The following is a 21,511-nucleotide window of genomic DNA, read 5'->3' on the forward strand; positions in this document are numbered from 1 at the left end:
TATAATATACAGAATTCCATAAACATTATTTGGCATTTGACAGATATAAGGGACAGTTAAGACACACAGGTGTTAAAATAAAACCCTTTTTCTAGGGCTGGAGAGATGGATTAGCAGTTAAGGCATTTGCCGGCAAAGCCAAAGGACCCAGGTTCGATTCCCCAGAACCACATTAGCCAGTTGCATAAGGGGGCGCATGTATCTGGAGTTCATTTGCAGTGGCTGGAAGCCCTGGTGCACCCATTCTCTCTCTCTCTTTCTCTTCCTCTTTCTCTGTCAAATAAATAAATAAAATAAAATATATTTCTTTAAAAAACCTTTTTCTATATGCAATTCTGACATAAAATGCATGGAGGCTTTCTTCCACCCCAAGCAATTCTCAAGTTTTCTTCTAATACTACTGTATATATTAAAAAAAAATTTAAATGTGTTTACTGTGTATGTGCATGTTCACGTGTGAGAGTGTGGGTACACGGGTACTATGACATGCATGTGGACATTAGAGGACAGCTTATAGTCCAGTCTTCACTTTCTACCTTGTTTTGAGGCCGGGTCTTTCATTGGTGTTCAGGGCTCCCTTGGGGAGCTGCCTGAGCTTTGTGGACTTTGTGAACTTCTGGGAAATTCTCCTGTCTCTGCCTCCCTTCATGCAGTTGGTACACTGGAATGAGAGAACCCTGACACAGCTTCCAGCTTTTGTGTGGGGTCTGGGGATATGAACTCATATACTCAGAGTTGTGAGGCAAACATTTTATCCACTGAGCAATCTTCTCATCCCCAACAGTGTCCCATAATTTAGCTCAATTCTGTCACTAACTTAAGTAGCTGAAGTTAAAGGTCGGTCCTACAAGACTTCCCTACATTTCAGACCCCTTTTGTAAGCATGGGTCCCTAGCACTAGACAATAAACTTTTAATAAAGAAAAATAACCAGGGCTGGAGACATGGCTAATCAGTTAAAGGCACTTGCTTGAAAAATCTGCTGGCCTGGGTTAGATTCCCCACTACCCACTTAATGCTAGATGCAAAATGTGGCACATGTGTCTGGAGTTCATGGCAATAGGCCTTGGCATGCCCATATTCTCATATTCTTTCTCTCTCTCAAACAAATGAATAAAAATATTATTTTATTTTTTTATGAGAGAGCGTGAGATAGAGAGAACTGGTATGCTACGATCTCCAGCTACTTCAGTCAAACTCCAGACGCAAGAGCTATCCTGTGCACATGTGTGACTTTGCACACTTGCATCACTTGTGTGTCTGGCTTATATGGGATGTGGAGAGTCGAACATGAGTCCTTAGGCTTTGCAGGCTTAACCAATAAGCCATCTCTTCAGCCCTCAAAATATTATTTTTTTCAAAAAGAAAAATTAACTAGAAAATTATGGCTGCAACACTCAACTTACTTTAAAAATTCTGGTAAGGTGCTATGTAGGAAAGGTCACCAATTGTATTTGTTCAAAAACTCAAAATAAGGGCTGGAGGGATGGCTTAGTAGTTAAGGCATTTGCCTACAAAGCCAAAGGACCAGGTTCAATTCCCCAGGACCCAATGTTAGCCAGATGCACAAGGGGGCGCACATGTCTGGAGTTTGTTTGCAGTGGCTGGAGGCCCTGGCGTGTCCATTCTCTCCCTGTGTGTTTCTCTCCCTCCCTCTTTCTCTGTCAAATAAATAAATAAATAAATAAAAGAAATGTCTATAAAAAATCACAACAAGAATTTCCTGAGGGGTAAATTTGGATTTAATGCAAGCAATACACCCCTCCCCCACCACACACACATTGATTTTTCGAGGTAGGGACTCACTCTAGCTCAGGCTGACCTGGAATTCACTGTGTAGTCTCAGGGTGGCCTCAAACTCACAGTGATCCTCCCACCTCTGCCACCCGAGTGCTGGGATTAAAGGCATGTGCCACAATGCCCGGCTTCAGGAATAAATTTTACTCCTTAGAGATGTTAGAAAATCAAACTAGTAAGTATTAGATTCCAAACAGAAAGTAAATGATCACCTCTACAAGATGTTGTTGAAGATTCCCATACTATGTGGAGAAAATATTAAACCACTTGCTCATGTAACAAATAATCTGAGACTTCCCAGCTCTACAATACTTTACTTCTCTCTAGGAAATATATTATATGAGGAGACTATGGCCTCTTTAGAGCTATTACACACGATGGAAAGTTTAGTAAGATGATAAAATTAAGGCAGAAACAGATCCCCTAGGATGGAAACCAATAGGCTCCAGAGAGATCTTCCACTGCTCTTTGACTAAGAAGTGTGGATATATACATCAATAAGTCTCTCCAATAACTATGCTTATCTCCTTTAATTCAAACTGCTCTCATTTTTTTTTTTTTTTTTTTTTTTTTGGTTTTTCGAGGTAGGGTCTCACTCTGGTCCAGGCTGACCTGGAATTAACTCTGTAGTCTCAGGGTGGCCTTGAACTCATGGCGATGCTCTCATTTTTGGTTGGAGAATCTGTTCTATCTTACAGATGCTAAAGAACACACTGGGAAGAACCAGGATACATCAATACATAAAAAATAGTCAACTAGCTACCATGAGATAGGGCACCTCCACCTTATCTGCCCAAACCAAGAAGTCATTGCAGAAGTAGTGACATGAATACAGCTCTCAAAGTCAGTCTTAAAACCAATTCCAGGGAGATAGTGTCAGTCACTATGGTCAAACCTCATCAAAACAGAGATCCAGAGGCTACAGAGAACTCAACACTAAATCAGGTTTCTATCATTCCCACCAAGGCTCAGCAAACATAGCAGGAGAAGGGTGGAAAGATTGTAAGAGCCTCACAGTAGGTTGAAATATGAGACACTATGTCCCCTCTAACTGCAGAGACTGGCTGATGTCACTTGGTCCACATAATAAATACTAATAATTCCAAGTAGATATTATATGTTAATGTTAACATAGGGAAGACCTCCAACAGAATTGGGGTGGAGGAGAGGGTATATAAGAGTACAGCCTTCTTATTAAAAAAATTTAAGGCAATCAGGCATAGTGCACATCTTAAATCCCACCACTTGGGAGGCAGGGGTAGTAGTTCAAAGCTATGCTGAGACTACATGGTAAAATCCAGGCCAGCCTGGGCTAGAGTGAAACCATACCTCAAAAGCCCTCACCCCCCAAAAAAAATTTAAAAGGAAGGAAGGAGGACAGGCTGGAATTATACAAGGGAAGCAAACATAGCAATGATAGCACCCTGGCCCTAACTATTTATTTATTTATTATTTTTTGGTTTTTCAAGGTAGGGTCTTACCCTATCTCAGGCTGACCTGGAATTCACTATGTTGTCTCTGGGTGGCTCACCACAATCCTTCTTCCTCTGTCTCCCAAGTACTGAGATTAAAAGCATGAGCCATCACGCCCCTATTTAATTTAAACAATGGCATGAGGGCTAGGAAGATGGGTCAGAGGTTAAAGGCATTTGTTTGCAAAGCCTGCCAACCCAGGTTTGATTCCCAGTACTCATGCAAAGTGCTACATATATCTGGAGTTCATTTACAGTGGCAGGAGGCCCTGGAGTGCCCATTCTTTCTCTGTCTCTTCTCACAAATAAATAAAAATATTTTTAAAAATCAAAAATGATGAGCAATATGAAAAATAGCTTGGGCTGAGGAGATAGCACTGCGGATAAAGCACTTGCTACTCAAGCTAGAGAACCTGAGTTTGATCCCCAGACCTGGTGTGAAAAGCGAGAAGCCATGTAGGCTTATGTAATCCCAGCACTGTGTTGGTTGACTGTGGATAGGAAACGGAAACAGGAGATTTCCCAGAAGCTCACAGGAAGCACATCAAAGAATAGCAGGGTGAGAATACAGAAGGGAACTATCTCAAACAGGGTGGAAAGGCGAGGACTGACCCGAAAGCTGTCCTCTAACCTCCATACATGTGCTCTGTAGCACAAGCATGCCTACAAAACACACACACACACACACACACACACACACACACCTCCACACATGTGCTCTGTAGCACAAGCATGCCTACAAAACACACACACACAAACACACACACACGTGCACGTGCGCATGCAACACAAAGAAGAGAAAAATATCTTACTAGAACTTTTACAATGATCTATGTTAACATTAACATATAATATCTACTTGGTAAGTACACATCAACACTATTCATCATTTACACACTTTTCTAATGCCAATATACATTATGACAATGGCATATTCATGCAATTTTGCTGAATTTTTCTCTTACCAGTCATAGCCTACAGCAAAAGATGTTTCAATTACAGGAGCAATCAGTTTTGCAGCAGTCATGATGTATTTTTCTGCCATGGCTTTCCTATATTAAACAAACAAAATGCTGTATTTAGCACCTTAACCACTAAGCCATCTCTCCAGCTCCCATTATATTTAGATATAAAAGTAGTTTAGATTTATTTCTTTTTAAAAAACTTAATTTTTTTTTTATTTATTGGAGAGAGAGAGAGAGAGAGAGGGAGGGCGGGAGGGAGGGCGGGCAAGTCAGGGCCTTGACCTGCTGCAAACAAACTCTGGGCACATTTGTCACCTTGTGTATCTGGCTTTACATGGGGAGTTGATCCTGGGTCCTTTGGCTTTGCAGGCAAGTGTCTTAACTGCTAAGCCATCTCTCCAGCCCTAGACTTATTTCTTAAAATTTTTAAAAAATATTTTTATCTTTCATTTATTTATTTGAGAGCGACAGAGAGAGAAAGAGGCAGATAGAGAGAGAGAATGGGCGTGCCAGGGCTTCCAGCCACTGCAAACGAAATCCAGACGCATGAGCCCCCTTGTGCTTCTGGCTAACATGGGTCCTGGGGAGTCAAACCTGGGTCCTTTGGCTTTGTAGGCAAGCACCTTAACTGCTAAGCCATCTCTCCAGCCCATATTTCTTAAAATTTAAATATAAACATTAAATTTATTTTTACAATATTTTTATTGATTTGTTTGTGTGCGTATAACAGAGAGTGTGAGTATGGACATTCTAGAGCCTCTTGTTGCTGCAAAGGAACTCAAGACACCTGCACCACTCTGTGCACTTGGCTGCACAAGGGTACTGGGGAATTGAACCTAGACCAGCAGGCTTTACAAGAAAGCTCTTTTAACCACTGAGCCATCTCCTCAGCCCTATATTTAACTATAAATTAAATATAAATGTTATATTTAAGTATAAGCATGATAAATATTTAAGTATAAACATGACATAGCAACATAAGATACCAATTTTTCTATTTCTAGTGCTATTTTTTTTTTATAGCCATACTAGTGGGTGTTAAGTGGTATCTTACCATAGTTCTGAATTGCATTTTCTTAACAGATCCTGAACTTGAGTTATCTTTCCATTTGTCTTCTGGGCATTTATGTATATTTCTGTTTAGATCTGTTTAAGTTGGGTCATTGGTCCCTTTTGATTGAGTTGAAAGTTATCTACATAGACTAGAAGTAAATCTCTTTTCAGATACATGATTTGTAAAATACTTTCTCCTATTCAGTGGGTTGTGTTTTCTTTCTTGATAGCATCCTTTGGAAAACCTAGTTTTTTATTTTAATTAAACTTATATATTTGTTCTTTTATCACTTGTGCCTTTTTTTGAGGGGATGTTTGAGGTAGGGACTCACTCTAGCCCAGGCTGACCTAGAATTAACTATGTATTCTCAGGGTGGCCTTGAACTCACAGCGATCCTCCTACCTCTGCCTCCCGAGTGCTGGGATTAAAGGTGTGTGCCACCACAACTGGCACTTGTGCCTTTTATATTATATCTAAGAAACCATTGCCTATATCAATCCATGTCAGTAATCTTTTTTTGTTGTTTAAAGAACTTTAAGCTGGGCATGGTAGTGCACACATTTAATCCCAGTGCTTGTGAGGCAGATGTAGGAGGATCACTGTGAGTTTGAGGCCAGCCTGGGACTACATAGTGAATTCCAGGTTAGCCTGGGCTTGAGTGACTCTACCTCAAAAAAAAGAGAGAGAGAGAGAGAGAGAGAGAGAGAGAGAGAGAGAATTTTAGTTTTAACTCTTATGTTTAGGTCTATGGTCCATTTTGAGGCAATTTTTGTTTTACTTTATTCTTTTGCAACATTTACTTGAACTGTAGTGGATTCTTCATTGACCATAAGAATAAGGCAGCCTCCAGAAGTAATAGGCTATTAAATGAATATTCCACTGCTCCACAAATTTGTGGTTAAAAAAAATACAGGCCATTCTCACTTCTCACCAGAAGTAGACGGTAAGGCCCTATTGCTGACAGCACTACACACACAGGTCACAGAATGAATTAAACTGGTACTGGGCTGGAAGTTTCCTCCCAGCTGGCTGTCCCTCACAGTGTGGGAAGGTGCTAACCTGGCTCCTCCTCGGGGAAGAATGGTCATCAACAGTATTACTCAAATGTGGACCTTGCATGCAACAAAACTGAACAGTCAGGCAAGATATGCCTACTACTGCAGTAGTATTAAGTCGGCTAAGGGGGTAAACAACCAATTTTTGAATGGATTTCAGGCCTTTATCACAGGAGAGAATTCGTGTCTGGAACTGTAAACCTGGTTATAAACCATGGCTGGGGAGACATAGGCCTTCACAGGAAAGCTACTGCTGTTGTTTTCCTAAATGGACATGAGCTGTCTATTAAATTACCTTCTAAGGGGCTGGAGAGATGGCTTAGCGGTTAAGGCACTTGCCCAGGTTTGATTCTGTAGGACCCACATAAGCCAGATGCACAAGGGGGTGTGGTGCACCCATTTTCTCTCTTTCTACTTGCCTATTTCTGTATCCCTCTCTCTCAAATAAATAAAAATAAATTACCTTCTATGTAACTTTATGCCATAGATTAGCTTTCTTTACAGTGGCAACTGCAGGCACTTGTCAAAGTGCTAAGAATAAGTACTGCTGAATGTTTAGCAGCATCCATACTAACCCCTCTCCCAGGCTCAGGGAACATCACAGAAGGAGAGGTGGTAAACAGTATGGTGTGGAGGAAGCAGGTGAATGGTGGTATGGCATGATGACCTTGGGGCATGACGTGGTTGTCATATTCTGTTTTTAAGGTTAAAAACTATTTTTACTTATTTGTTTGCAAGTAGAGAGAGATAGAAGAAGAGAGGCAGAGAGAATGGGTGCACCAGGGCCTCCTGACACTGTAAATGAACTCTAAATACATGTACCACGTTATGCATCTGGCTTTACATGGGTACTTGGAAATCGAACCCAGGTCATTAGGCTTTGCAGGCAAATGCCTTCATCACTGAGCAATCTCTCCATCCCCCACACTTTTATTTTTATTTTACTTTATGAATATTATAATAGGTTATACACTTTTATCCCCTTACCTCAACTCCTGTTACCTTGAGGGCCCTCCTCAGTGGGGTTATGGTATTCATTGTGGGGTCATGAAGGCCTCAGTCCCTATAGTATAGTAGAGAACTGTCTCAGGGTATTTCTACCCACTCTGTGGCTCTTACAGTCTTTCTGGTCCCTCTTCTGCAATAATCCCTGAAGCCATGGGAGGCCTGTTGGCAGACTGATTTAGTGCTCAGTTCTTTGTAGCGTCTGGATTTCTGCTTTCATACATTTTTATTAACCTTTGTGTTTGTCCACATCACCCTGGGGTTGATTGTCAGGCTAGCAGTAAGAGCAGTGTTCATGATGTCACTTCCTCTGCAATTTCTCCTGGGCCCTGGCAGATGAAGTAGAGGTGGCAAGTCTCATGGGCCCTGGCAGCTGTGTTGACCTACACAAGATCTGCATAAAATTGGGCCCACCAACATTCTGTCATGGAGGGCAGGGAGGTTCATGGGTCTCCACTCCTCCTTGAGGATTTATATGAGAGAGTTAGAGACATCTTCTTCAGTGGCATAGCAGCTGGTAAGATGCCCATGCTTCTGTAAACAAACCCTTACCCATTCTCCTGTCAACAACCCTACTGAAACTCACTGAGTCACCAAAAATAAAACAAAACATGACAGAATGGAGGCAAGCTGGGGAGAGGAAGGGGATCAGTGGGAGGGGAACAAGAGGGTAATGGGGAGCTGATATGATTGAAATAAATTATGTACATTATAAAATGTCATAATTAAAACCTATTATGTATAATATATGCTAAATAAAATACTTAAAAATCTTTCATTTACATAGACTATGTTGTTAGAAGGATCACTGTGAGTTCGAGGCCACCCTGAGACTACATAGTGAATTCTAGGTAAACCTGGGCTACAGTGAGACTCTACTTCAACAAACAAACAAAAATATAATAAGTGAAAAGAAAGCTTACTGGTAAAGTACAGGGCCCTGAGTTTAATCCTGAATACAATTAAAAAGAGTAATAGCTGAATAAGGATAACTGGGATCAGCATGAGGACTAAGTTAATATTAAGAAGAATAGAAAATACAGTGAAGTACAGAAATGATGACATGGCAGCACCACTCAAGAAATATATGGACTAGAGTTTTGTAAGAATTAATGAGAATGTGCATTCGGTTTATAAGTTAAAACTATACTACTGAGTTTCTAAAACAGTACCTTTCACGTTCCATTTGCCTGAGAGGATCGTTTTTTATAGCTTCAATCAGTAAGTTAGTATGAGGATCATCCTGGGAAAATAAAATTGAAAAAAAGTCAGAGGTAAATATGAAAAACTTACATTTCTTATCACAGCCCCAACTAACTGGATATATAAAATGGTGAGTAAATCAACCTGTCTTCCCTTATGTAAAGTAGAAAGAACCCCCTTTTTGATTCTTATTTCTGTTTGTCTGTCACATTCTCCATTGAACTAACATGTGTTATGAGTAGCAAATAAAAAGGTCAGGCTACCAAGAATAGAACCAAGTACATAAGAGCTGTGGCTGATAGCATAAGTAAGTGATACAATAAATTCTAAACTCTAATACTGGTGTTTTCATAATCATTTTAACTGTTTAGTGTAATCCATGTCTCTACTCCCTACCTAGGATACAAATACAAATGAGGCTGAGGATGATGGAGCTCAGGGACAGGAGCACTGAACGTAGAAAGGTTAGTTTACAATCACTGGCTCCAGCCCAAACAAACATACATCAAACAAACAAAAAAATTAGATCTTTTAAACAACATATGGTTTTCTAATATGAAAAAACATACAATAATTAAAATTTACCTAGCACTTACTATGTTACAGGTAAACTTCCAGAATTTCACAAGCATTTGCAGACATTCAACCCTTACAACTTTTAGGTAGGTTGTTTTAGTTATTCTACTTCAAACAAAAAATTCAGGCATAGGGCTGCAGAGTCTACAGTCTTTATCTACTACTCAATAATGCCCTTACATACCATTAAGGAAATCTGCTGCTGGGCACGATGACCCATGCTTATAATACCAGCAGTGGGGAGGATGAATCAGGAGGACATGAAGTTTTGAGGCCAGCATAGGTTACATACAGAAATCTTATCCCCTCCCTGTCAAAAAAAAAAAAACAAAAAACAAACACTATGGAGTCCCACTCTATTAAACTGAAAATACTTTACCATTTTGATTTATAAGTACAGGAAATTTCATGATAGCTTAAATTAATGTAACAGAATAACAGGGTATTTGTTTGTTGCAGGCAGGGTAAACTAGAACTCAGTCAGTAGCCAACCTAACCTCTTACTCATGGCAAGCCTATACCTTAGAGTGCTAGAATTGAAGACATGGCCACAATTCCCAATTCCAATAATTTATATATAAAAATCTGGGTGTTAGGGTGATGAGACATCTCAGTAGTTTAAAATGTGGGTTATGGGTTGGAGAGATGGCTTAGTAGTTAAGGCACTTGGCTATGAAGCCTAAGAACCCAGGTTCGATTCCCCAGGAGACACATAAGTCAGATGTGCAGTGCTGCATGTGTCTGGGGTTCATTTGCAGTGGCTGGAGGCCCTGTCGTGCCTTTTCTCTTGCTCTCTACTGAATAAATAAATAAATATTTTTAAAACCTGGGTTATGTTTTTAAAGCATTAAAAGACGGAAAATCGTTTAATTGTTCAGAAACCACAGTTTCTATTACAGTGTATGCGTTCTCATTTTCTGTTCATGTGTAAGGCATGGGTCTGTGTTTTTTCACTTAATCTTATTATTAATTTCTTCAGGTGTGGTGGTTTGATTCAAGTGTCCCCCATAAACTTATGTGTTCTGATTGCTAGGTCCCAAGCTGGTGGCAATATGGGAAATGAAAATTTCTGGAGGTGATGCATTGTTGAGGGTGGGCTTATAAGTGTTATAGCCAGCTTCCCCTTGTCAGTGTTTGGCACACTGTCCTGTTCCATTGTCCACCTGATGTTGGCCAAGAGGTGATGTCCACCCTTTGCTCATGCCATCATTTTTGTCTGCTATCATGAAGCTTCCCCTCAAGTCTATAGGCCAAAATAAAGCCTTCCCTTCCACAAGCTGCTCTTGGTTAGTGTTTTCTGACAGCAATGTAAAGCTGACTGCAACAGTAAAATTGGCACCAAGAGTGGGATTGTTACTGCTAGAAATCTGACTTTGTGGCTTTTGGCCTTTTGGAACTGCTTTTCAGGAGGGATGTGGATGGATTTGAAACCTTGGCCTAAGAGATGCCTTGCAGTGCTGTAAGTATAGCTTGATGGACTATTCTGGTCAGAGTCAAAACACCTGAATGCAATAATAACTATGGACTGTGAGGTTTGGCTTACTTATAAAGGGAACAAAGAGCTATGCCAGGACTTGGCTAGAAGCAGTTTGTGTGAAAGGGTTGCTGTGTTCTGCCTGCCTGTGTCCTAGAAATTTGTGATGGATTGCATTGCATAAAAATGGACTGGTGTGAGCAGAGGAATATGGCACAAAAAAATGTAATTGTTGGTCCAAAACTGCTGACTGTCCTGCTGCAATTGTTTGAGAGATTATAGTTATTAAGATTGGGCCAGCTGATCTGCACTGGGACAAGAAGAATGGAGACTCTTTAGAAGGGGCGCAAATGTGGAAAGACTACCCTGTTCTTCAAAGTCTGCTTTTTTTCCCCCACTAGATTAACAAACTGGCAGCCCACCTGGTACTATGGAGTATAAAAATGCAGGAAAGATATGGTCATTTGATTTGCAACATGTTTTTTTGTTTTGGAACTTGGCCATGGGCAGTGTGAAGCAGGCTTGTTGAATTACCTTCATGGAGACCTGATGGAGCCATAAGGATGAACTGTGGGTTGCAGTGGAGACCCAATGGAGAAGCCAGGACTATGGGATGGCTGCTAAAGAAAGCTGCCAGCACGAGATGAAGTTTTCTGGGGCTGTGATTTTCCTAGCTGGAGGGGTGGAACTGGAACTCTACAGATTTGTCACTGATTAGAATTATCAGACTTGGAGACTTGTCATTAGTTAGAATTGTCAAGACTTGGAGGTACAGCATTTGATGTTTGCCCTGTTTGTTTTAAATCTTGTATTGGCTATTTCTTTGCTATGTGCAATACCATCTTTTGCAGTGTGAATGTTTATTCTGTGCCATTATGGTTTTTTTTTTTTTTAATATTATGGCTCAGTTAAAAGACCATGGACTATGGGGATGTTTGAACATCCCTGGGGTTGATAAAAACTACGGGGACATTTGAAGTTGGACTGAATGTATTGCATTTTACATCATGTACGGTTAGCAGTGTATGATGGTTGAGACAGAATGTGGTGGTTTGATTCAAGTGTCAAAAACTTATGTGTTTTGAATAATAGGTCCCCAGCTGGTAGCAATTTTGATATTGGAGCTTCCTGGAGGCAGTTTATTGTTGGGGCGGGCTTATGGGTATTATAGCCAGCTTCTCCTTGCCAGTGTTTAGCACACTCTCCTGCTGCTGTTGTCTACCTGATGTTGGCTAGGAGATGATGTCCACCTTCTGCCCATACCATCATTTACTCCTGCTATCATGGAGCTTCGCTTTGAGTTTGTAAGCCAAATAAAATCTTTCCTCCCACAGGCTGCTCTTGGTCAGGTATGTTCTAATAGCAACATGAAGCTGACTGCAGCACAAGATATTTATAAAATAAAACTTTTCAGGGACTGGAAATATAGTTTAGCTGGTAAAGTGTTTGCCTAGCATTCATGCAGCCCTGAGTTTGACCACCATTACCACATAAAATGGCATAGTTTTGCACACCTTTAATCCTAGGGGTTGTGATAATTGCCCAGTCTGTAAAGTGCTTGTTGTGCAAACATGAGGACTGGAGTTTGAGTCCCTGAATCCATGTTTAAGCAAAGAAACAAGGATGGTCGTATGTGCTTATAATCCCAGTGCTGGGGAAGTAGAAACTGGAGAATTTCTAGGGCTTGCTGGCCAGCCAGTGTAACCACTTGGTGAGCTCCATGACAGTAAGCGATCCTATACCTCATCCCCCCAAAAGGTGGACATAGTTCTGAATATGTATATGTACATACATGCACACAGGCATACCTATGCATACACATGAACATGTGCCTATGTATACACACATGTATAGCATATACACACACAAATACATTGAGTTCTAGGCTTGGGATACATGAAACCCAGTCTCAAAAAAAAATTGGACTTTTCAGAGCTTTAGTAAGTTCTACCCCATGGATCAGGAAAAGTGTTTTTCATTCTTAGCACATTTAGTACAGGTGATTTATTTATTTATTTAAAAATTTTGTTTACTTTTATTTATTTATTTGAGAGCAACAGAGAGAAAGAGGGAGAGGGAGAGAGAGATAGAGAATAGGCACGCCAGGGCCTCCAGCCACTGCAAATGAACTCCAAATGCATACACCCCCTTGTGCATCTGGCTAATATGGGTCCTGGGGACTCAAGCCTTGAACCGGGGTCCTTAGGCTTCACAGGCAAGAGCTTAACCACTCAGCCCTCTCTCCAGCCCAGTACAGGTGATTTATGATGGCTCTGTTCAACTTTAAAAAGGTCTAAAAAGGATTTGAGAATTGGGTATGGTGTTAAATGCCTGTAATCTCATGAGTTTAAGGCCAGTCTCAGCTAAAGTTCCAAGCCAGCCAGTGCTACATAATACCTGCCTCAAAACAAGCAAACAAAAAACAACTTGAAGTTCCAAGATCAATGGGCTTAGCAGCAAAGCATTTGTTTAGCATATGCAAGGCTCTAGGTTCAATTCCCAGTACAGGAAAATAAAGGTCAACATACTAGTTAATGAATTAGTGACATAAAATCTTATATTTAATGAGACATTTAAAAAAATTTTGACTAAAATTGTCCAGTCTGCTTAATCATCTCTAGCCCCATTTCAAGTCTTTTTCTCAACTTGTTAAATAGCAAATGAAATATATCAAATATATGATAAAACCAGAATATGGGCCTGTGAGAAATTCAATTACTCATCTATTCCAAATTTATCATTTTTTGAAACAAAAAAACACAGATAAGTAGGAGATGGTTACATAAATGTCCTTTTCATACTCACACTTGGAGAAATATATTTATCATCTTCATCAATTTCTAATGGAACAGCAATCAATTTTTGGAATGCCTTCTTCATTTTTTCACGGTCTCCAATGGCAAAATAGCTAAGAATTAGGTTGAAGCCTGCCTTCAGATTTGGCGCCATACTCATTATGTACTCAAATGAGTTAATGGCATCTGAATATTGACCAGTTTTAATAAATGTAATTCCAATATTCTGCATTATTTTAATCCTAAATAAAATAAACACAAATTAGCCTTAAAAGTCTGATTCTTAGTATGACATTCAAGTTGTTGCACAAATGTTATGCTTTTCTTTCTTTCCCATTTTACTTCATTTTATTTTATGAAAGCTTTAATGTGGTTGTGGTAGTTTAAGTATAAATGGTACCATAACCTCAGGTATTTTTGATTAAGCTTCCTACTTAGTCTTCAGTATGTGGGGCCCTGCTGACGGAGGCATATCCCTAGGGGCAGATCTTGAGTCCAGCTCTACTAGGTGTGCAGAGAGCCAGTTTAAGCCCTGGCTGTTGGTGGTCTCTCTCTGCTATGGCTATGTAATGAAGTGAGCAGCTTCTTCCACATGTGATACTGCCCCAGGAGTCTGTAAGCCTGAAATAAATCCTTTCCTCCCATAAGCTGTTTCTGGTCAGATGTTTGCCCCAGCAATGAGAAGGGAATTAGAACAATAGTATAATAGACATCATAAAATTCATTTGTTTCAAGTATGTGACTCAATAGTTACTGCTGTACTTATACAGTAGAGAACAATAACCACATATTTAAATTATTTCCATTGCCCTCAAAAGAAAACCTGTGCTCATTAACAGATGCTCCACATTTTCAGCCTGCCCTAATTGAGTACTAAAATCCTTTCTATCATCCTTCTTTTTCTTGACAGTGTATACAAATAGAATCACAACAGTCCCACAATATGTGCCAGGCTTCATTCACTTGCTTTGATCCCAAGTTCTCTCCATATCACAGCAAGTATCAGTACTTCCCTCCTTTGTCATCAAACAGTATTCTATAGTACTGATACAGACCATATTTAACATATCTATTGCCTACTTAGTGGGCATTTTGATTATCTCCACTTTTAGGATACTATAATTAATGTTTTCACATATAAGTTTTGATAATAACAAGTTCTCATTTCTGTTGGATATATACCTAGGAATAGAATTACTGGTCATATGGTAAATATATGCTAGACTTTTAGATACTGCTTGTCTTCCAAAGTGGCTGCATCATTTTATATACCCAATGTACAGGATTTTTGAACTTCTCTACATTCTTGTCAATACTTGTTATTGTCTATCTTTATGAGCAAAGTCATTCCAAAGGATGTGATGCCACCTTATTTCCAACTACCCCTCAATATGATCCTACTGTTTAAACACAATAAGCTAAGTGGATCATGACCACTTATTATATTCCTTTCTCTTGTCTGGGATGTTAATTCGTATCTTAGTTAAGTAACTTATCTCAAGTATATCTCCTTAAGAAAGTCTTTTATGGCCATTCTTCTCAATAATTACTGCCTTACCTGAATTGCTATAGTAACTAATGTCTTCATTGTTATTAAGCACTTAATATATGCCATTTAATATTACCTTGTTCTAAAATGCTCAAATTCTTAGTCTTACCAAGGTCAAAAGTACCTCCTGAGGCCCTGGTATTCATATTCATTCTCATTTTTTTTTTCATTTCTCTCTCTCTCTCTTCCCCCTCCTTCCCTCTTTCTCTCACTGCATTCAGTTCAATGGGAGACAGAGAAATCACCAGTGAAGATACTCAACAGCAGACATTGCAAGCCTTATATTTTGCCAGCCAGGCCAAATGAGCCAACCAGTGCAATAGCAGCACGTCTGTCATGGTGGAAACCAACTGTCCTCTAATTGAACCTGAGGCTCGCTTCATGGGAGGGAATACATCCCTGATACTGAAAACCTACAACAGGGGTAGTCATGAGCCCTAGGGGTGTAATATCTGCTGCTATCTGGCTACATGTATATACTATGCTCATCAAACTGCCCAGTAAGCACTTCTCTTAATGTTTATACCCATATATTAATGCTACTCTCACTTTTGATAGAGAACCTTCTCTTTTCAGATGGCAGTGACCTTGGGGTAACTCAGAAGGCATCATAGTGCTGGGAAGAAGTGATAGGAGTGCTCAGCTCTGCAACATCTCTATCACACCTTCCAAGATTCAGGGTCCACTGTGGAAGAGGTGGTGGAAAGAATGTAAAAGCCAAAGGAAGGGTAGAACTCCTTCCAACTCCCTCCAGACACAAAATGGCCTGGATATTCATGATCTCACAATGCTTAATACTACCTATACAAGACCATCATAATAGGAGGAAAATATGATGGCATCAAAATAAAAGAGATACTGATTGAAAGAAGGAGGGGATATGATAGAGAATGGAGTTTCAAAGGGGAAAGTGGGGGGGGGAGGGAATTACCATGGAATATTGTTTACAATCATGGAAGTTGTTAATAAAAAAAAAATTAAAAAAAAATTTTTTTAAGCTTGAACATCAAGCCGGGCATGGTGGCACATGCCTTTAATCCCAGCACTCGGGAGGCCGAGGTAGGAAGATCACCACTAGTTTGAGGCCGCCCTGAGACTATATAGCTAATTCCAGGTCAGCCTGGAGTAGAGTGAAACCCTACCTTGAAAAAAACAAAGACAAAACAACTACACCACCACCAACAACAAAAGCCTGAACTATAAGCTAGAAAGATGGCTTAGCAGTTAAGGCACTTGCCTATGAAGCCTAAGGACCCAGGTTCAATTCCCCAGAACCCACGTAAGCCAGATGCACAAGGTGGCATATGTATCTGGAGTTAGTTTGTAGTGGCTAGAAGCCCTGGTGCACCCTCTCTCTCTCTCTCTCATAAATAAATATAAATAAAAAGCCTGAACTTCAAAAGAATTAGAACTGCTTGAATATTCTCTAAGTTAGTTAATATTTGTTGATAATAATGAAATACCATGAAAATCAAACTTACAATGGTCAAGAGAGGTGACATTTACAAATAAAGCCAATACCACAGATGATATGTACCCTTTATGTAGGGGACATTAGAACCAATAAATACATATTTCTGCTCTTGAATACTGGAAGAACAAAAAATATTCCACCTTCTCCCTCTTCTAAAACTCAGAGGTTATCTCTTCCTTTTACTACTTCACTGGCAAGCTCTAGAAAGAAAGTGACAGAGATCTTAATTCTAGCCTTGTATTTCAGTCTGACAGTCTGCATAACTGTGATTGTGACATTTCTGGTTTTAAGTTGTATAATAATATTAATAACCTGCATGGTTAATCCCTTATTAATCAATCAGCTTAGTTTCATTAGACTTAAATATCTAATATGTCTTTAGCCTTTCAGTTGTTATTACACAGATATGTGCAAAGAGTCACAAGGAAATAGTAAAACACCACTCATATAACATGAATCTAATACCTCTCATTAATAAACACCTCAACATACCCAGCCCACAGACAACAATCCAGAACTTAAAACACCTGCAATTTACACTTACTATGGTGCACACTTACCTCATTTCTTTGTGGATACTTGGGATTTGATCTAAGGCCATTCGGTAGAATTTAATGGCTTTGGAAAAATTTCTTTGCTTTAAATAAATATTTCCCATATTCACTTTCAGTCTCCCTAATTAAAAAATTAATAATGAATCATATTTGTACTTTCTTATGATATTTCGGATGCCCTCAGTTGATACCATCTAAAGCACTCTCAAGTTATGAAGCTTTCAAAAATAATTCTAACTTTAAAACAGTATATAACTATTATATATCTACACTCTATTCTATGAAGAAATGGAATTTAAAACAAGTAAATTCTTAAAAATATGGTTGGAAAATGATTTATTTTATGAAATTAGTCTGGTGTGGAGGAGCATGCCTTTAGTCCTAGCACTTGGGAGGCAGAAGTAAGAGAATCGCCATGAGTTCGAGGCCAACCTGAGTCTACATAGCGAATTCCAAATCAGCCTGCGCTACAGTGAGGCCCTACCTTAAAAAAATAAAATAAAAACAGAAAAAAAATATTTTTACAAAATGATAAATATACTTTGCCAAGAAAAGTAGACTAAAAGACATTTTTAAATTAATATCAATACTACATACATTTTAATAAGCTATTAAATAAAATGGTATCTGATAAACTTTAATACTGCAACAAAAGCTACACAATATAAATACTAAATATAAACTCTCGTTTCTTGGAACTCTCATCACACAGGAAAGAATAACCCATAGGACTGCTATGGCTCCTTCTACCTGTTATGACAGATGACAGTTTTGCTTTGGCATTGGGCAGCATCTTTCATACAATTATATTTCTTGCTTTGTATTTTATGGATTTTCACACATAGAATCTTTAAGCAATACATTCCAAAGTAAGTGCCAATTTGCCTAAAGCATAGATAATTTCATTATAAGGAATATAAAGTAAGGAAATGTTAGGTCATACTACAAAAGAATTATAAATCTTTTGAAACAATGTGTTATATCCACCTACCTGCATTACTAAACATTTTATTTTTCACTATAACTTGGTAAGTGTTCAGTGCTTCTGAGTACATTTCATTAGCTGAGTATTGACTGGCCAAGTTGAAGAGAACCTATGGAAGAAATACTGTAGAGTCACATGCTGACTGCTCTAGCCCCTCACTGTGAGTACAGACATTAAAACTATGAGTAAATTTGGTTGTTTTTATTGAAATACCAACCTGAAATAAAAGAACAGAAAAAATCTTGCATTCCAAATAAAGAAAAATACTAAGAGATAAAGAACTGTCTTCTAGATTTCATGGAATTAAAAAATATTAGCTTGGGCTGGAGAGATGGCTTAGCGGTTAAGCGCTTGCCTGTGAAGCCTAAGGACCCCGGTTCGAGGCTCGGTTCCCCAGGTCCCACGTTAGCCAGATGCACAAGGGGACGCACACATCTGGAGTTCGTTTGCAGAGGCTGGAAGCCCTGGCGCGCCCATTCTCTCTCTCTCCCTCTATCTGTCTTTCTCTCTGTGTCTGTCGCTCTCAAATAAATAAATAAAAAATTAAAAAAATATATTAGCTATAAACTACCAACATTGAATATTTTAACATTTCAAATGCCTCTTTTTTTTCATTTGATCAGCATATAAACACACTGCCCACTGACAATACCTGTGGTGGTTTGATTCAGGTGTCCCCCATAAACTTAGGTGTTCTGAATGCTAGGTGTCCAGCTGATGGATATTTGGGAATTAATGCCTCCTAGAGGGAGTGTATTATTGGGGGCAGGCTTATGGATATTATAGCCAGTTTCCCCTTGCCAGTGTTTGGCACACTCTCCTGTTGCTATTTTCCACCTTATGTTGGTCAGGGGGTGATGTTCTCCCTCTGCTCATGCCATCGTTTTCCCCTACCATCGTGGAGCTTCCCCTCCAGCCTGTAAGCCCAAATAAACCTCTTTTTCCCAGAAGCTGCTCTTGGTTGGGTGATTTCTACCAGCAATGTGAACCTGACTGCAACAATACCCTTTATTTTTTAAATGTTTTAAAAAATTTATTTGAGACAGACAGACAGTCAGAGAACACAGACATGCCAGGGCCTCTTGCTGCTGTAAATGAGCTCCAGATACATGTGTCACTTTATGTATCTGGCTTTATGTCAGTATAGGGAATTTAACCCCAGGCCAACAAGGCTTTGCATTTGCAAGCAAATGCCTTTAACTGCTGAGCCATTTTCTCAGCCCCAATACCTTTTATATCTGATAAACATCAAGAATGTTTTCAGCATTAGACTTTTTTTTTTTTTCAAAATTAAAGACTTTTTCACTATCTTCATAGAACATTGTCTTATTTATCTAGTTCAAGTCCTTGAAAATCACTGACTGAAGTCTCCTTTGGAATCTTATTAAGATCAACCTACAGAGAACATAAATATTAACAATCTTTAAGAAACACAGGCATAGGAAGGTAGGTTTGCAATTATTGATTAAGAACCACTATCTGAATAACTAAGTAACTAAACAAAAGAAATCTTTATACAAACCAAAGAAAAGAGTGTCTTATAAACTAAATATGCACTTAATCCTGGGTGCCCAAGTGTGATGACGAATTTCCTATGTCAACTTATATGGATCTAGAATCACCTAGATTAGTCATTGAGGTGCAAAAACCCACCCTAATGGGTGGTACCATTCCATAGGCTGGGGTCCCAGACTGAATAAAACAGAAAGCAAGCTGAGCACCAGCATTCATCACTGTTGGCTTCCAAACTGTTGAAACAAAGTAACCAGCTCCTCACAGTTCTGCTGCTATGACTTCCAGGCCATAATGACCGTGCCTTTGAACTGCGAGCCAAAATAAACTCTTCCTTAAGTTGCTTTTGTCAGGTATTTTTTTGCAACAACAAAAAAAGTAACTTATACACCAAGAAACAACCAAATTAAATTTTTAGGAAAACCAACAAGGAATTAAAAAAAGGCTCTGAGAGGAGTAAAGGAAAGGAAGAGATTGACTAATGAATATAAAGTTTGTAAAGAAAGTGTAGTGTTGTTGAGTATAGTGGCAAGGGACTATAATCTCCACACTTGGAAGGCTGAGGCAGGAGGATTATAAATTCAAGGTCAGTCTAAGATATGTAGAAAATTCAAAGTCATCCTAGGCTATTTAGTAATATGCTGTCACAACAAAACCAAATAAGTAAGTTTTGATGTGCTATTTTGTACCACAAGGTAATTACGCAAAATGATAATACCCTATATATTTTTTAAAGGTAGAAGGAGTTTGAATGATCAATGTTTGAGGAGATAGATATACTTAATCTGACTTAAGCATTATATAATGCATATACTTGTTAAAGTACCACATGATAGCTCATAAATATGATTTGGTTAAAAACATCTAAAGTGATCAAATCAGGGCTGATATAGCTCAGTGTCAGAGTACTGGTCTAGCATGCATGATACCCTGGATTTGAACCCCACTAGTACTGAGGAAACAAACAACAACTGAAAAAAGAAAAAAAAAACAAAAAACAGGCAAAAAGAGAATGACCTAGAATTCAGAGATCCTAGTCAATACATTACATTCTGGAACACATCAATACTTACTGAATAAGTTAAATCCAAATTGATATTTTCTGGAGTTGTAACTTGCTCCCGTTGTCTCACCAGGACTCTTTCTTTTCTTCCAGCATCTTTTGCTTTTTCTAAGGCCTTGAATCAGATTTACACTTTGTAAGATCAGCTCTATGTATTCATGAATTTTTGAAGATTTGGGAACTATTTATGTGACACATGATTGAATTTATTCCCCACCTCAAATTTCCCAAAACCCCTCTTTGTAGTCTCATATAAAATTCCCCAGAGTACTGTTTAAACTAGAGCTCAGCAACATAGAATTGTGTATGTGATTTTTCTGAGAATGAAGGGGAAAACACAAGGATGAAATGTAGGGTATATTTGCTCCACCTTCATGTTCTTACTCCAAGTTAATGTTCCAGCACCTTGCGGGTTTGACTATGCCTATCTAACTTGCTTTATCCCTCAAATTCCTAAGTGTGTGAGTATTTTAATTCAAATTTACAAGGCATATATCTGGATAGATTCTATTTGGCAGAATCCAAACAGTCAGGATACTCAGAATTCCAACATATCATATGCTGTGACTGCAGAATACTGAGAAATTAAGCTGGAGCTGAGCTGGAAAACTCCCTGTCCATGACTAGCTAACAATGTGCTGAAAAGTCAGACTGCTGGGGAGGAGAAGTCATAAATGGGCTTAACCAGAAGTGGACCCTGTGAGCTATACAGCTGGCCAGCAAGACAAAATGTGTCAATTGATGGAATGGTGGCATATCTGTTATGGGTATAACCAACTGCTCTCTAATTGGTTTTGAGGCCTGTTCCATGGGAGGAATTCATGCCTGGCACTGATAACCTAACAAAAGTTTATGGTTGTAGAAGTCATAAGCTCTGGTGTGTGTGGGGAGCTACTATTGATGTTTAGCTAGTAGATATATTATGCCCACCAAATTGCCCTCTAAATATTTATTTTTATGCCCATATATTAATTCTACT

At 39.0% G+C, this 21,511-nt stretch overlaps 1 protein-coding gene across 3 annotated transcripts in view; it reads right to left on the reverse strand.

The window, feature by feature from the left end:
- The window catches only part of Ift88 (intraflagellar transport 88), a 167,408-nt gene that overhangs the window by 91,652 nt on the left and 54,245 nt on the right, over window positions 1–21,511 (reverse strand). For all 3 annotated transcript variants that reach the window (XM_045155256.1, XM_045155255.1, XM_045155257.1), the window contains 6 exons: window positions 20,543–20,647; window positions 17,964–18,066; window positions 16,979–17,093; window positions 13,406–13,637; window positions 8,520–8,590; window positions 4,234–4,320 (listed from right to left, as the gene is read on the reverse strand). In XM_045155256.1, coding sequence (XP_045011191.1) covers window positions 4,234–4,320; window positions 8,520–8,590; window positions 13,406–13,637; window positions 16,979–17,093; window positions 17,964–18,066; window positions 20,543–20,647 — 713 coding nt within the window. The remainder of the gene's footprint in view (window positions 1–4,233; window positions 4,321–8,519; window positions 8,591–13,405; window positions 13,638–16,978; window positions 17,094–17,963; window positions 18,067–20,542; window positions 20,648–21,511) is intronic.

This window comes from Jaculus jaculus, chromosome 7 (assembly GCF_020740685.1).
Source record: "Jaculus jaculus isolate mJacJac1 chromosome 7, mJacJac1.mat.Y.cur, whole genome shotgun sequence".
Classification (NCBI taxonomy): Eukaryota; Metazoa; Chordata; class Mammalia; order Rodentia; family Dipodidae; genus Jaculus; species Jaculus jaculus.